Here is a 17,087-nt window from a genome sequence, read left to right as displayed (position 1 = left end):
GCGCTTTTGCTCAACTTTGTTCTGAAGAACTGCTATACTGTTGCCAACTTGTGGGCGACCACGGCTAGCTACATGCAGAGGCCCAAGACGGGCATGCGTCTATATACAATGAATATTTGCCGGTAGGGCTCATTATCAACAACGTGGAGTGAAGTTTGGCACCAACTAGCAACATAACTGATCGGCAACTACACGCTCGGAGCTACAAGGAGAAGCAGAGGAAAAAGACTGGCGCCTAGGTGGCCGCCTGTTACAACACCGTCCTTGCGGTCTTCATTGGCCGGCAGCCTGCAGGTTCTTCATTGACGGCGGTGTTCAAAGCGCTATTCGTGGCGCCCGCGGGAATCTTCGAGGCGACGTATCTAGTAATCTCGACAACCTATGATACTACAAACCTTATCCGGGAAGGATGCCAGACTGAAGAGGTTTACTCAAGAATGGTCTGAACAAGAGTTTTTGTATCATTGCTTTCGTCGATGATTTACATTTTCTTTAGATACTTACAGTGATTCTCTGCCTTAAATATGGTGAAACGTCAGGGTTAGACGGTCAGCTTTCGTCGATCACTCCATTACAATGTCATTACCTAAAGTCCAAACCTTGTCTCGTACTTTGAAGGCATGAAACATTTTTGTAGGTGATTCTTACGTCAGATGGGCGCGTTAAGCTCGCTGAGTCCGTTGCAGCTCTTCCGTAGAAGTATGGCATGAGAGAAGATGAAGCTTCATCTTTTCCAACCCACATAATCGTCAACGGCACACTTCCCTATACATACAGGGTGTTTGTAAATGAATATTGGGTTTTAACGCTTTATAATATTTATTATATTAAACTTACAGTTATAAACGATATGTAAAATGAAAGAGGAACTCAAACAGTTTTACCAAGAATCTTATAAATGTTCAATGTGAGCTCCATTTGTCACACGGTACCCATCAAGTCTATAGCCGAGTCCTTCCCAAAAGTTAATAAGTGTGTCTTCAGTGATTGTAGCAACAGCTGCTTCAATGGGGTTTCTTAATTCAGAGAGGTCTGCTGGTAGCGGAGGCACGTACACACCATCCTTGATGAAGCCCCAAAGGAAACAAAATCGCATTGCGTTAGGTCGGGTGAACGTGGAGGCGATGCAAAGCAAGCCCTGTCATTGGGCCCCTTGCGGCCTACCAGCAGAACTTGGCTATAGACTTGATGTGTGCCGTGTGACAAATGGTGCTCACATTGAACATTTATAGGGTTCTTGGTGAAACTGAGTTGCTCTTTCATTTGACATATCATTTATAACTGTAAGTTTAATGTAATAAATATTATAAAGCGTTAAAACCCCGATATTCATTTATAAACATCCTTATTTTACTGCAATCCCCCTCTACTTTAAATTGTTGTTGTTAAAGACACGGCAAAGGCAAAGGAAAGTTGGTAATGCAAATGAATGATAAAGAAATTTTCGTTTTAGGTGAGTTCTTCTGTCCTTCAGAATATCCATGGTCAGCGTTTCTCACTGGTTAACTAAATGATATATTTATCCGACAGATTTGCCCTCTTTTCGACCAATGCCCCCCCCCCCCCCCCCCGCCATTCCTCTTCACCCTTTAAGCTCGAAGTCCTACACTCTAAATGTCTTATGAGCGTGAGGTAAGAAGAAGAATTCTTATCAAAGTGTGGCAGCCCCCACTCATATTCTACAGAGTTCACTTTGTCCAAGTTTCTGAGATAATGTTTACTTTGGGTAACGCTATAATCAAACACACAATCCCGCAAGACAGTCCTCATGTTCCTCTTCAAATGGTTCAAATGGCTCTGAGCACTATGGGACTCAACTGCTGAGGTCATTAGTCCCCTAGAACTTAGAACTAGTTAAACCTAACTAACCTAAGGACATCACAAACATCCATGCCCGAGGCAGGATTCGAACCTGCGACCGTAGCGGTCTCGCGGTTCCAGACTGCAGCGCCTTTAACCGCACGGCCACTTCGGCCGGCCATGTTCCTCTGAGAGGGAGTATGTTTGATCACTCCAAGAAGGGTGGCAGAATTACAATGTCGCAGCGTCGCTTTGAGTAGGACGTGACTACTACTAAGAAGTGTGATTTTCCTCGTAATCTACTGCTTTAATACTTTCTGACGGCAATGGTTTTTAGCCACATATTTATACCTTAGAGGTTAAACAGATGAAATTCGACTTACAACAGCTCACGCAGAGACGCACAATCTTTCTCCTCACGCTTCGTCTGTGAATGCGACGAGAAGGAATATTTACACATCGCACAATGAAAAACGCTCTATATCACAAACTTTATGGTGATTGTCAAAAGATAGTTGTGTATGTAGACGTCTGATACTGTGGTAGTTGAGCTCCGCTTGAGGTGTATAGGGGAATGAATGACAGAGGTAATACTGAGATTTACTGTCCGTATGCCTATTCTTTTGAAGTAAACCTTCGTTTCTGCTGACGCTACAAACATTATTGTTACAGCGTAAAATGTCGATGAAAATGCAAATACGATATTGCAGTGCCTATGTTATTCCGAATTAGGACGCGATGTTCCTTCGGACATGCGTATGTATGTCCAAAGGAACTTAGCATCGTAATTCACAATAACGTAGACACTCCTATATTCTATGTATCCGCCGACACCGGGTAAGCGACTTTCAAGTAAAATGTCTCCACTGTACGGAAATATACATAATGGATGTACGAGTACAGGATGTAAACACATGGTTGACGACATACGGAAGTTTGGTTCTGGCCGTGAGTCGTGCTCGGATAGCCAAATGGTAAGGCGACCGATCGCGATAACGGGAAATCCGGGTTCGAGTCCCGGTTAGGCACAATTCGTCATTGTCGTCAGTCCATTACACAGCTGATAGTTGTTCGTATTCGCAACTGCGAATACATTTCTTAAAAATGCAAATATTTGAAAAATCAAATTTCTGCTCAAATGTACGGCTGCCTGTACACTGTTAGAAAATTGTTGCTGAGAAAAAAATTGGGAGTTGCGACGGAACTGCAGAATCCAGAAGGAGCATTCGTTGCTAAGGCGGAGAGCTGAGGGCAGGGAGAACACCTAATGTGTCTCCTCTCCTCAGCGCCGGCCGGTGTGGCCGAGCGGTTCTAGGCGCTTCAGTCTGGAATCACGCGGCCGCTACGGTCGCAGGTTCGAATCCTGCCTCGGGCATGGATGTTTGTGATGTCCTTAGGTTAGTTAGGTTTAAGTAGTTCTAAGTTCTAGGGGACTGATGACCTCAGATGTTAAGTCCCATAGTGCTCAGAGCCATTTGAACCATTTTTTTCCTCTCTTCAGCGAAGTTGCCTAATGCCACGAAACCCAGCAAACGAGATGGAGCGCCGGTTAACGGACTAGAACACCAATCAGAAAGAGCGGCGTTCAAAAACGTTCCCGGCCATTTCGAGTTAGATTTTCTGTCGTTCCTCTCCACAGAGTAAATTCAATGTCGATGTGACTTTCTTGAAAAGGATGTGGTCGATTTCCTTCCCCGTTCATGTCGCTTCGGACTTTCCGCTCAGCTTGTGATGGTTTCGTTTTCGATGGGACGTAAAGACCCAAACTCCCTTCACGCTTTTCCCACGAAGTCATGTGCGGGCAGTGTGTTACAGTAGTGGCCGAACTCAAATTTATACAAGTTTATTTCTTCCAAAATTAAAATACATTAGATAGAAACAAATCATAACGGCGAACTACGAGTAAATTATTAAATTAAATTTGTGAAGGTGCATTTACTGTGTGCATATTGAAGGAAAAACAGAAATATTTGGTGATTCCATTATCTGTCACCTGTAACTCCTTCAGTCTTGAGCTTAGATTTTATAAATAAAAAGCTTATATTAGTGGTCAATGCACTGTCGTCGGGCAAAATAAGATTAAAAACTCAATATAAAAAACTGCTGGTATTCACCAAACTCTTAAAATATATTAGAAATGAATGTCGTTTGTGTTATAAAATAATTGAAATATGTGTAATGCTCTGGAAACTCAATATTAAACACCCAGAAATTGTAAAAAATAGTTTCATTGGAATGTGAAAATATTGGCCGTTAGCGAATGTACTCGCAGCGCTATATCGAAAAAAATACGTAGCAGCATGGTTATGATGAAATGAACAATCATTTATTCGATAGCATAGAGTATATTGACATATTACAGCATTTTCTAAACACATTCCAGCCCAAAATTAAAAAAAAGAAAACTGTATTTCTCGAAGACATGCTGCAGCTGCGATAGACAGCTGTCTTCCAGCCGATGCTACCACCTACTGGGAACATGTACAAACGAAAATGAGTGATGCACTAAAATGCGCGAGATATAAAGTACGCTCTAAGCCAAAGAAAAAAAAAACGACGCACCACGAAGGAATTATCCGAACAGAACGGAAATCGCTTGATGTGATGTACATGCGTAGGCAAATAAACGATTACAGTTTTAGAAAAATTGGATGATTTATTCACGAGAAAGAGTTTCAAAAATTGAGAAAATCAGTAACGCGTTCCTCCACCTCTGGCCCTTATGGAAGCAGTTATTCGGCTTGGCACTGATTGACATAGTTGTACGTCCTCCTGAGGAATGTCTTACCTCATTTTGTCCAACTGGCGCGTTGCATCGTCAAAATACCGACCTGGTTGAAGGACTTTGACCATAATGACCCAACGGAAACGTTCTCAATTAGGGAGAGACACAGCGACCTGGCTGGCCAAGATAGGGTTTGACAAGCACGAAAACAAGCAGTAAAAAGTCTCGCCGTGTGTGGGCGGGCATTATCTTGCTGAAACGTAAGGCCATTATGGTTTGTCGTGAAAGACAACAAGACGGGGCATATAATTTCGTCAGTATAGTACATTTTACGCTGTAGTTTCAGTACAGTTTACTCTGGCACCGTACACGCTTCTATGGTTTCTACGACATGGAAAGACGTTCAAGCCCTGTTATATCTGCCTGTCGAAGTTAAGACATGTTAATATGGTGTTTTAGTTAGTTTGCACAATTATACGGTAGTCAGTAATTTAAATAGACTTATCAAGCTTCCTATCACTGCGGTCCCAATTATTTTAATCATGTACTACAGCTTTTAGCATGCTATCTGCTTTTATCTTAACGATGAACGATGGTACTAGGCTCTAAGAAACCCCTTTTTTGGGCCTTGACTGTTTAAAAAACCTTTGAGCGCGTAGTCATCACTAATATATAGAGGTTTATGGTGGCACAAATACGAGGGTTGTCCAGAAAGTAAGTTCCGATCGGTCGCGAAATGGAAACCACTGGGAAAATCCGGTAAAGCTTTGCACAGATGTGTTGGGCAGTGTCTCTAGTATGCCTGTCGATCGTGTCGCGTCGCTCTTTTCAGTTTTGAGTGAACAGTGAGCACGTAATGATGCGTAGGGAATAGCGTCTCCCGCCAAGCAAGACGGCCTGGTTAGAGATTTCGCCTGTGTCATGCATCCCACATAACACAACTGTCGAGCACTTCCTTCTTCATGCCAATTCTCGGCCGCCGCACACTGCAGGGGCAATAAAAAGACGCTCCTGCAGCGTTTCCGATGAGAAATGTTTGATCACCCACAATACTATCTGTTTTTGGCTACCCCTTAGTCTCATCTCTCCTCGGGAGCGACTATGTAGGTGGAAGGTGTACCTAACTGTTGCAAATAAAACGTTTCTGGTTTTCACTGTGATTTCCATTTCGCGACCGATCGGAACTTACTTTCTGGACAATCCTCGTATATTTTCAAGCCATTGTAATTCTGTAATGTTTTAATTTCATGTACAGATCACCTGAAGATGCATCTCTATTGACTCGAAATTTGAAGTGAGTTTTTATTACAACTGTTTTAACAGCCAGTGCGGAAGATTTTCATTCACCATTTGCTGGCTATGCCCTTCCTAGATGATAAGGAAGCTCTGTGTGTGCTAGACTGCCACGTAGTGAGAGCTGGTGTGCTGGTGTTGTTGCAGGTGGGCGACATGGAGCGCCCGAGGCGGCTGCCGCGGCCGCTGCTGCTGCTGGTGCTCGCAGCGCTGGTGGCCCCAGTGCGCGCCGGCCCACTCCAAGGGCCCCACGCGGACCCTGAGGTCGACGGCGAGGAGTCGCGCAAGGTGCTCGGCTCCAGGTCAGTCCGCGGCACACACGAGTACTGAGTGTTTTGTAAGTGACGCGAGCGCTGCGTCCGACGTATCGGGTTTAGTCGAGGCGGTTAGGAGTCCCTTTGTAAAGAAGAAATGCACAAAGCCGCCCTCACACGCAACGAGAAAGTGTTCGTGGACGAGGAGCTGGTCGAGTTTTGTGACGTCACAGCATGGTTTTTCCAAGCTCCGTAACATTCTATTGCATGAAACACAGAATAAAACGAGTCATATATTTGCTTCGTGGAGGGAAACGTGGCCATTGCGATCCCAGTTCGTGATCTACGACACGACCGGAAACTGGAAGACGCCAAACTGGATTTCGTCGTTTTCTATTGAAGCCCATTTTTGGTGGATTTTACGTTAGAACTTAGGTGTTATGAATACTTGCTGTTTCAAAGCACCACAATACTAAGTAACTCTCGAAAACGCGTTGTTATTGGTACGAATAGTTGTAGCAAAATAAAGGAAACTTCACGTTAGTGGTTAAGAATTTTTTTGTTTGTTGAAGATTTATCAAAATGCGTTGTTCTTGGTACAGTTTGTTATAATTAAATGTCAGTTAATAACAGGTTGGTGACTTGAGGCTTCAGAAAATCATACCATGAAAGACATGATTCTTTGTTACACAAGATAGGCATAGTGTAGTTTATAGACGCGTGGAGTTACAGTGTCTCAGATAGTTGCTTTGTGTCGTGTTATATCCAGATATTTTTCTAATCAGTTTCATGTTTTGTAATATGTTCCAGGACTTCGTAATAACGAACACAACTATGTTACATAGTGTTCGGTCTTAACGATTTTATGCAAATGTAAGAGCACTCCCTCTCAGTAGTGAATTTGTTCGATTTCGTGAGCATGCTAGGCAACATGGACCAACAAGTTGTAAGACTGCTTTCTACGCCTCTGCCTGACTCCATCGCAATTCATTATTTATTTACTGATCCAAAACCTAGATTTTGGGATACATAATTCCTAAGTATTATTTTTAAGTAGGCCTATCACGCAAGTACGCACGCCCACACGCACACACACACACACACACACACACACACACACACACACACACACACATTAAGTACAGAAAATGTAACAGTAACATTGCAGTAAATAAATAATTTTTTATGCTTATCTACAGGAGAGCTTTCAGTAACATATTTTACACTTTGTTGTGTAAGTAGGCTGTTTAGGTTCTTATATTGGTAACGCCACCGCCACCTAGCGCTCTGTATGAAAGTCACTGGCTGTATGTGTGCAGTCTGTTGCTGGGTGGCATTGTTCGAATTTGCTATTGTAGTGTTGGGCAGTTGGATATCATGGAATGATATAGATATTATGACTTTTGAACACTATTAAGGTAAATACATTGTTTGTTCTCTATCAAAATCTTTCATTTGCTAATTATGCCTATCAGTAGTTAGTGCCTTCAGTAGTTAGAATTTTTTATTTAGCTGGCAGTAGTGGCGCTCGCTGTATTGCAGTAGTTTGAGTAACGAAGATTTTTGTGAGGTAAGTGATTTGTGAAAGGTATAGGTTATTGTTAGTCAGGGCCATTCTTTTGTAGCGATTATTAGAAGTCAGATTGCGTTGCGCTAGAAATATTGTGTGTCAGTTTAGTATTGATGAGAATACGAAAAGAGCGAAATGTCTGAGTACGTTCAGTTCTGCTCAGCTGTCTGAAAATCAAATAATGTAAGAGGTTTATCAGCATAGTAATTCATTAATTTTTCTAAGGGGACGTTTCATATGAAAAAATTCTAACTACTGAAGGCACTAACTACTGATAGGCATAGTTAGCAAATGAAAGATTTTGATACAGAACAAACAATGTATTTACCTTAATAGTGTTCAAAAGTCATAATATCTCTATCAGTCCATGATATCCAATATTACAAATTTACTGTCTCTGTCCAGATCATCCGCTCTCAAAACTCCGCCATCTCACTGCCCACATCCACCACTGCTGGCGGCTCACCTCCAACTGCGCAACGCTACGCACTGTTAACAGCCAGCTGCCCAACACTACAATATCAAATTCGAACAATGCCACCCAGCCACAGACTGCACACAGCACAGCCAGCGATTTTCATACAGGGCGCTAGGTGGCGGTGGCGTTACCAATATAAGAACCTAAACAGCCTACTTACAGTTGTTTAAAATCATATATTTCTCATATTGATACTGAATAGCAGGAATGGTCTGTTCAGGATGGCCTTAGGGTTTTACAAAAAAAAGTAATAAAGATAAAGTTACTTTTATCTTATTTAGTAGACTACTATAAATTTGTATCGCACTATCTGTAATGTAGCTTTCATAAGCTGTTGTCTTCACTGACTGGACGTGAACCTTTTTGCCTTATAACATCTTCACGGATACTGCAGTTCTTATGTATACAGACAGCACATGGACAAGGTATGAAATGTGCGTTTTAACAGAGCTGAAGTAGCAATTTTACATGTTTCAATTTCCGTGAATAAACTGTGTGATAGCCGACGACTGCCGCTGGAGAGTGCTGCAGTCGTATATCATGATGAGGAGCGCTTTTCGTGTGATGCACCAGCTGGTTTCTAAGTGCACACTGTAAAGTACGTTTGGCGTGCTCAACGATGAGACATGCGTCCCATGTGGAGCTGGCTTAGCTATTATTTCATCAAAATCACCTCTTAATAGCGCCATAGATTCATTACCGGTGTGTGTTCTTCCATTTTCCTGTATGAACGAACAGTTGTCAGTTCTCTTGAAAAGGCTGCAGTACATCAGAAGTTCTACATATACGTCTGCATCTATAAACCGCAAGCGATCTTACGGTGAGTGGCGGAGAGTACATCCAGTCCCACTGTTTGATTTTCGCCCCCCACCCCCTCCTCCCCTGACTCATCCGTTCGCGATTGGCACTGTCGGTAAACCTCAGTATTAGCTCTAACGTCTCGGACTTTTTCGCTGTGGTCATTTCATGCCCCCCTCCTCCTGGAACGTACTCTAGCGGAATTTCAGAAGTAAACCTCTCCGAGATGCGCAGCGCCTCTCTTGTAGCGTTATGATTTATCGGAAAAAGCTCGATCCACTAATTCATGTATTGCACCGGTCACACACAACACTCATGGTCTACAAACCATGCATGTAACTCGTGAGGATTTTCAGAAGTAACGGCCATGGACAGGAACCTTATTTGCCTACCGTATCCTTTCTCCTTGGTACTTGTTCCCACGTAACACCAGATACCGCGCTTCAGTTTCTACTTTTATATGCATCAATTTCTACGCTTCTCACGCACCTTTCGGGTAATAAAGCAGTACTAAACCTAAGCGCCTCGAAAACGGCATGGTTCTGAGAACCAGTAGCCACGTTACAGTTACTTGCCTGAGAGCCCCCTCATGTGGACGGGCTGAGGCCCTGACCGCCTGCACAGAACATTCCAGCAACGTAAAGTCTGGTCGTCACTCCCGCCCGCACCAAATCCGACACTTTTATGGAATCCACATATAGAACGGTAAATCGGCAGAAAACTGAGTAACGTAAGGCAGATAGGGAAACAGCCCCTCCACTACGAAACTAGTAACGAAATCTGACTTTCCCAAATGTAATAAGAAACAACTGAAAGAAAGAGCATTTCTCTCTTTTATGCGCTCGCTTAGCCATAGTCGCCATACCGGTGTTCACTATCACAGTTCGAAGGGAAGTATTGGTAACGGCGAGTGCACCCTTCGATTTTGTATTGAGTAAATTATGGGAGTGTCATAGCTGTGAGACGTTCTTGCTTATTTAGCCCTTGAGAGGGGACGTTCATGAAAAGGTCGCACTATTTAAAAGATGCACCAAATCCACAATTTTGAAGATAAGGCAATGTAATTTTGTACCTTGCTTCACATAAAATTAACAGATTTACTGTTACGTTCCTTTGGTTATATTCATTTAACTTTTTTATGGAAATTAAAATCTTTATTTTCAAAAAATGGTATATGTACCTTTTTCTCAGAAACTATTCAAGAAATTTCTGCAAAATGTTTTCCGTTTAATTTCTTTGGATATAGTAATCGTCCCTCATGAGGGTTTTAGAATATATATAATAGGAGACTTTTAATAATTATTTAATTATAATGCTGTAAGTATCGCGTAAAATCCATGCAAGATTTCAAGCACTTGGCCACATATCTCAGCTTATACTCAGAATTTCAAAATGTATCTTGAGACATTATTTATTGTATTTATGGAAATAAGTGTACGATATTTAATATTTCTAGCCTTCATAGATTTTGAGAAAAAGGTAAAAACTTTTAAAAACATAAATTTCAGAAAATGCAATTTCAAGTTTAACTTAACGTTTTTTCTTACATCATCTCCTCAGAAGCCCCAAATTTATGCTTACGGTCTTCTTCAAGGCTTCTCTTCCGGTTTCTTGTTTCCTGCTTTCTTTCTCTTACCAGGTCTTCGAGTGACTTTTTTTTCAGCTGCAGAGAGACGCTGTAAATCAATTTTCCTCAAGATATCTTGAGTGAAATTTGCACTCTCAGAGCTCATTTTCTCTAGTATCTTCGTCCTTCCTACATTCCCATCATTAAATATAAAAACTGGATTACAAGTTACAATTCTAACACTGTAGCAGATGAAAACTGGCAAAACAAGAACTGATTCTTCGTAACAACTAGTTGGTTCATTATTGTATCTAAGATACGGAGTAGAATCACAGATGATCTGTGAAACCAAAAAGTGTATATCACAGCCTTCTAGGGGTATCCCGTGCAATTTTGCTTGAAAATAATCCTCGCAATCGTGAACAATCTTGTATTGAAGCGTTGCATCAAAACGTGGGTGTGACAGGAAGGTCACGTAACACATTTAATTATTTTTCATGCACTTCGGATGCGATTTCGTCATTGAAATTTTGGGAAGTTATTGTCCATGAATTCTACTAATAAACAAAAAATAAACTGAAAATTTTCCATTAATTTCATGAACGTCCCCCCTTAAATCAATTACATGGCATGCGTAAACTTCACTTTTTCGAGTGAATGCTTTTCATATACGCATTTCTCCGAAATGCAATCTTTTGGAAACTACGTTAACGCAATGTACTAGTCACTGGTAAAGGGAAAGGTAGAGTCTGTGACGCAAGCTCGTGACCGGGCTATCGGCGTGACGTGACTGCAGGTAGAGTGTAGCCCTATCCGCTGGGGCACTAGGAGGGAGAGGGCTGGCGGGTCCTTCTCCCCGGCCGTCCTTTGCCCCCAAGAACGCCAGCACTCGTTTGATAGCAGGCCGAGTAGATCTGAGACCGTGTTGGGGGGAACTAGAACGAGCAAATTTACGAAAAGCTGAAACTTCTGAAAATCTGCTGCAAGCATACGGTGAAGACGCACTGCCCCATGCAGCAGTGTGTATGTAGTTCAAGGACTTCAAAGTAAGTTGGCTTGTCGTGTCAAGCAAGCTGGGCATGGCGTTTCGGATCCTGCTGTGACAGAAATCAACATTAACACAACTATTGAAATTGTCCGTGAGGAACGGCGGAAAACATTACGTAGCCTGAGTGAAGTGTTGAGAATTTCATATGGCAGTGTCTTCACAATTATGCATGAGCACCTCCATATGATCCGAATTTGTGCCCGTTGGGTGCCTCGCCTGTTGACTCCCGAACAAAAGGCTGTGCAGATATAGACACACCGTGCGGCGCTGCGTCTCTTTGCTGAAAGAGAGGATGCGTATGTGGAATCGATGAGTCATAGCTGCATGATTCTGAAGGAAAACGAACAAGCACAGTGTGCAAATCGCAAGGTTCTCCCACATATAGAAGGCGAAAATGATGTTGCTCACATTTTTTAACTGCCGTGGAATTATTCACCAGCATGCAGTTCCCCCTCACACTGCTGTTACAGCAGCATACTACACGCCAGTATTGACTAAATTGAGGTAGCGCATTGCAAGGGAACGACCAGAACTTTTCTCGGACTTGGTGGCGACTACATCATGACAATCCACTACCTCACGAAGCAAAACATGTCATGCAATTACTGGCTCAGTTGAACATTAACTGTGTACTGCATCCGCTTATAGCTCCGATCTTGCCCCCTGTGGCTTTGTTACGCCCATCACTGAAGGAAAACCTGCAGGGCATTCGATATGAGAACTCTAATGCAGTGCTCAAGAAAAGTGAGCCTATTCTTAGGGACCTCGTAAAGCATTTCCTGCATTATGTTTTCAAGGACTGCAGAGACGCTATAAAAAGTGCATTCAAGTAAGAGGGGAGTATTTTTAAAAAGATCGTGTAAACATTGAAACGGAGTAATAATAATGAGCGTATGGCATTGGTGGCCGGTAGACCCCTCGCGGGGCGGTTCGGCCGCCGCTCCACAAGCTCTTTAACGCCACTACGGCGACTTGCGAGTGAATGAGGATGAAATGATGATGAAAGACACACAACACCCAGTCATCTCGAGGCAGAGAAAACTCCTGACCCCGCCGGGAATCGATCCCGGGACCCCGTGCGGGGGAAGTGAGAACACTACCGCAAGACCACGAGCCGCGGACAATGGAGTAATAAACATGTGTGAAAAAAATGAGTCTCGGTTCTCGTTGATCAGCTCTCATATATTTATATGTTATTAACATTAAAATCAAGGTATCGGTGGGACGTTAAAAGTGTGTGTGACAGCTAGTTATATAGCGCGAGAAGGATGGGGGGAGGGGGGGGAGGGGATGAGTAACAAACTATGACCCCTCTCCCCTCCTCCCCCACCCAGAACATGACACTGGACCCGTGCCTGGCCGTGTGTTAAACACCCTAAGCCATTATATTAAACGAGTACATAGTACACACTCGTATTCGAGAGTAGCAAGGTTGAGACCCCCATTTGGCCTATCTTAGTTTCCTCTCGGTTTTCCAAAATCCACTTCATGCAATTGCAGATATCATTAACTCGGTAAGGTTGAGGACGATCTCCCGCGCCCCCCTTGTCCAAGAAGAGCTTCCGTTTCGAAGTCACAAGCGCTAGACGCAGCGACAGCACGGCGTTACGTTCAAACAGTGAGAGTGCGTTCCCTCTCGGATGTTAGGCTACTTTCACACTGCCGGTTTAGTCGCCGAGGTTCAGCCGTGTGGCTGACCAGCTGGAATGTACTCCCACAACGCTACTGACTTGCGCGATTAAGTCGCTGAGCGTGTGCCTGAATCTCTCTGGTAAGTGCAACATAATTGCGCGAGCCAGCTGAGAAATGAATTCTAAAGAGAAACTTTGGCTTTTTGTTGTGTTACTGGAAAGAAAACTGATGCCGAAGAAGCCAAAAGACATTTTATTTTGTATAATGAATAAGTCATTAAAGGAACTCTCATCAATTTTTTAACTACTTAAGAAAGGAAATAAGAGCCGTATAGCTATGGTGACTGGCAGACTGCGACGTGTAGGTTCAGCTGCCTAATCAGAGAACGTTTTCTCTCTAGTTGTTCGCTAGCTCAGTGTTACAGTGTTCAGCCTTCAGAGGGAAGATTGCCGGTGTTGTCGGTTCAAATCTTGTTGGAGACGAGATCTTTGTTAACCCACAAAACTTTAAGGATCTAGAAATGTTCAAATGTGTTTGAATTCCTAAGGGACCAAACTGCTTAGGTCATCGGTCGCTAGACTTACACACTACTTAAACTAACTTATGCTAAGAACAACACACACCCTTGCCCGAGGGAGAACTCGAACCTCCGGCGGGAGGGGCAGCGCAGACCGTGACATGACGCCTCAAACCGCGCGGCCTCTCCGCGAGGCAAGCAACTAGAAGTAACGCCAACATCCTTCACTGAAGTACAAAAATTCTAAAAAATAAAAGCTCATGTGGGGTTGAAGGAACATCCAATAGAATTCTGAAAAGTTGTCCGACGTAATAAGACATGTTCTTATTGATATATACAACGCATCACTGGCACAGAGAATTTTTCCAAACGGATTAAAATATGCTGGTGTTAAACCACTTCAAAAGAAAGGGGACAACACAAAATGAAACAACTATTATCCAGTTTCCTTGCTGATATCTTTTTCCAAAATATTCGAAAAAGTAATGTGCTCATGATTGGCTGCACACTGAAGTGTAAAGAATTTACTAAGCATTTCACAGTTTGGATTGCAGAAGGGTTGCTCGACTGAGAGTGCTATTATACATCCACTCATGGAGTAGAAAAAGACTTAAATAATAATATATACCCAGGTGGGTTTTTTTGTGATCTTTCCAAGGCTTTTGATTGTGTAGATCATGACACTCTCTTAGAAAACCTCGATGATCGCTTTACGCAAAACTGGTTTGAATCATACTTAACAAACGGGATGCAAAAGGTTGAGCTAAACAATTGAAACAACATCGGAAAGGTAAAAAAAAATTTATTCACTGGGAAAAAAATCGCAGTGTGAATCCCAAATGGTTCAATTTTGGGTCCGCTCTTATTCCATATATAAGTGAATGACCCTCCACTTAACATTCTACAAGCAAAATTGTACTTTTAGCAGACAATACTAGTATTATAACAAACCGCATTAGAGAGAAAGCAACAGAAGAGTTGGTTCTAGATATTTTCCAAAGAATTGTTAAGAGCCTGCCTGAAAATGTACTGCCTTCAAATTTTGAAAAAAAAAACAACGCTACATTCAGTTCTGTACAAGAAATAGAGATATACCGACAACCGAAGTAGCACATAAATAGTGGTCACGAAAAAGGGTAGAATGTCCCAAATTTTTGGGTGTACCTATTGAGAAAAACTGAAACTGGAAGAAGCATATTACTGATCTTCTCAAACAATTAAGTGCAGCCTCTTTTTCTCTTCGTATAATTGCTAATCATGAAAACAAACATATCAACCTCCTAACATATTTTGCATATTTCCACTCGATAATGTCCCACGGAATAATTTTCTTGGATAGCTAAAGACTGATATTGATTGCACAAAAGCGAGCAGTAAGAATAATGTGTGGTGTTCACCCATAGACGTCATGTACGTACCTCGTCAAGGAGCTAGACGTTTCAATTACGCCGTCACAGTACATATATTTGCTAAAGAAATTCATCATAAATAGCCCCATTAAATTTGAAAAGAACATACCTACAGCACTGGAGGGAAAAATGACCTTTATTGCTCATTGTTAAAACTGTCAGCGGCTCAGCAAAGAGTTCAATATGCAACAACAAAAATATTTGCTAATTTGCCCAATAATACAAAATGTCTGACTGGCAGTAAAGCAAGTTTTAAATCTAATTTAAAATCGGTTCTTCTGGACAACTCTTTCTATTCCACTGAAGAATTTCTACTTAAAAACTGGTAGCCAGTAAATAATAATAATAATAAATATTCGTTAAATGTAGTTGCATGAATATGAGGAAAAATAATAATGTGTTCCTCAATGTTAACACTAATCATATATACATAACCTGTAAACGGACTTATCCCACATCATTTCGATAAAAGAATAGTTCACCATTGGGCATCAGTCTCTACTTCTGTCCCCATCGTCACCAACACCAACAAGAGACTAATTTCTTCACGCTCTCATCGAGTTACTTAATCTGGAAAGATGCAAAACACAAGATTCAACTATCACTTTTCGGGAAGGGAGGATGGGGAGGATGCTTTGTAAAGTCATGAGGGGGGGGGGGGGGGGAGGGTGCGGGGGGAGAAAGAGAGCCTTTGCGGTTAGGCGGATAAACAAACAAACGATCACGAGGGGGGGGGGGGGGGGGGGGGGTATGCCAGCTAACAATACCATACGACATCACTTGCTCCACCCTAACTTTGAATAAATTTTTATTTCTAACATTAGGGTGTTACCAAAAGGTACGGGCAAACTTTCGGGAAACATTTCTCACACACAAAGAAAGAAAATATGTTATGTGGACATGTGTCCGGAAACGCTTACTTTCCATGTTAGAGCACATTTTATTACTTCTCTTAAAATCACATTAATCATGGAATGGAAACACACAGCAACAGAACGTACCAGCGTGACTTCAAACACTCTGTCACAGGAAATTTTGAAAATGTCCTCCGTTAGCGTGGATACATGCATCCACCCTCCGTCGCATGGAATCCCTGATGCGCTGATGCAGCCCTGGAGAATGGCGTATTGTATCACAGCCGTCCACAATACAAGCACGAAGAGTCTCTACATTTGGTACCGGGGTTACGTAGACAAGAGCTTTCAAATGCCCCCATTAATGAAAGTCAAGAGGGTTGAGGTCAGGAGAGCGTGGAGGCCATGGAATTGGTCCGTCTCTACCAACCCATCGGTCACCGAATCTGTTGTTGAGAAGCCGGCCGCGGTGGTCTAGCGGTTCTAGGCGCGCAGTCCGGAACCGCGCGACTGCTACGGTCGCAGGTTCGAATCCTGCCTCGGCCATGGATGTGTGTGATGTCCTTAGGTTAGTTAGGTTTAAGTAGTTCTAAGTTCTAGGGGACTGATGACCACAGATGTTAAGTCCCATAGTGCTCAGAACCATTTTTGTTGTTGTTGAGAAGCGTACGAACACTTCGACTGAAATGTGCAGGAGCTCCATCGTGCATGAACCACATGTTGTGTCGTACTTGTAAAGGCACATGTTCTAGCAGCACAGGTAGAGTATCCCGTATGAAATCATGGCGGTGAATCGAGGAAGCGCAGTACATACTGACGAAACTAAAATGAGCTCTAACATGGAAATTAAGCGTTTCCGGACACGTGTCCACATAACATCTTTTCTTTATTTGTGTGTGAGGAATGTTTCCTGAAAGTTTGGCCGTACCTTTTTGTAACACCCTGTATACCTAAGCGTCTGTGACAGTATCTTCTCGGATTTTAGCTAACAAGGCAAGGTCGTCAGTAAAGGTTCTCAAGAAACTTCTTGTTAATAACTGCATTATACAGTCTCATTATGTTCTCCGATGCCTAGGTACAAATTCCTCTCACCGACAGTAGGTGGCACCACTAACAGTGGTGTATTAAAGCGTGTCTAGAAG

At 42.6% G+C, this 17,087-nt stretch overlaps 1 protein-coding gene across 1 annotated transcript in view; it reads left to right on the top strand.

Moving 5' to 3' along the window:
* The first annotated feature begins 5,884 nt into the window (after positions 1-5,884).
* The window catches only part of LOC126436946 (serine-rich adhesin for platelets-like), a 113,788-nt gene continuing 102,585 nt past the window's right edge, over positions 5,885-17,087 (top strand). The window contains exon 1 of the mRNA XM_050090479.1: positions 5,885-6,120. Coding sequence (XP_049946436.1) covers positions 5,885-6,120 — 236 coding nt within the window. The remainder of the gene's footprint in view (positions 6,121-17,087) is intronic.

The sequence above is a fragment of the Schistocerca serialis genome, chromosome 1 (assembly GCF_023864345.2).
Source record: "Schistocerca serialis cubense isolate TAMUIC-IGC-003099 chromosome 1, iqSchSeri2.2, whole genome shotgun sequence".
NCBI lineage: Eukaryota > Metazoa > Arthropoda > Insecta > Orthoptera > Acrididae > Schistocerca > Schistocerca serialis.
Note: the sequence above shows the minus strand (reverse complement) of the source record. Positions and strands in the feature narration are given on the sequence as shown.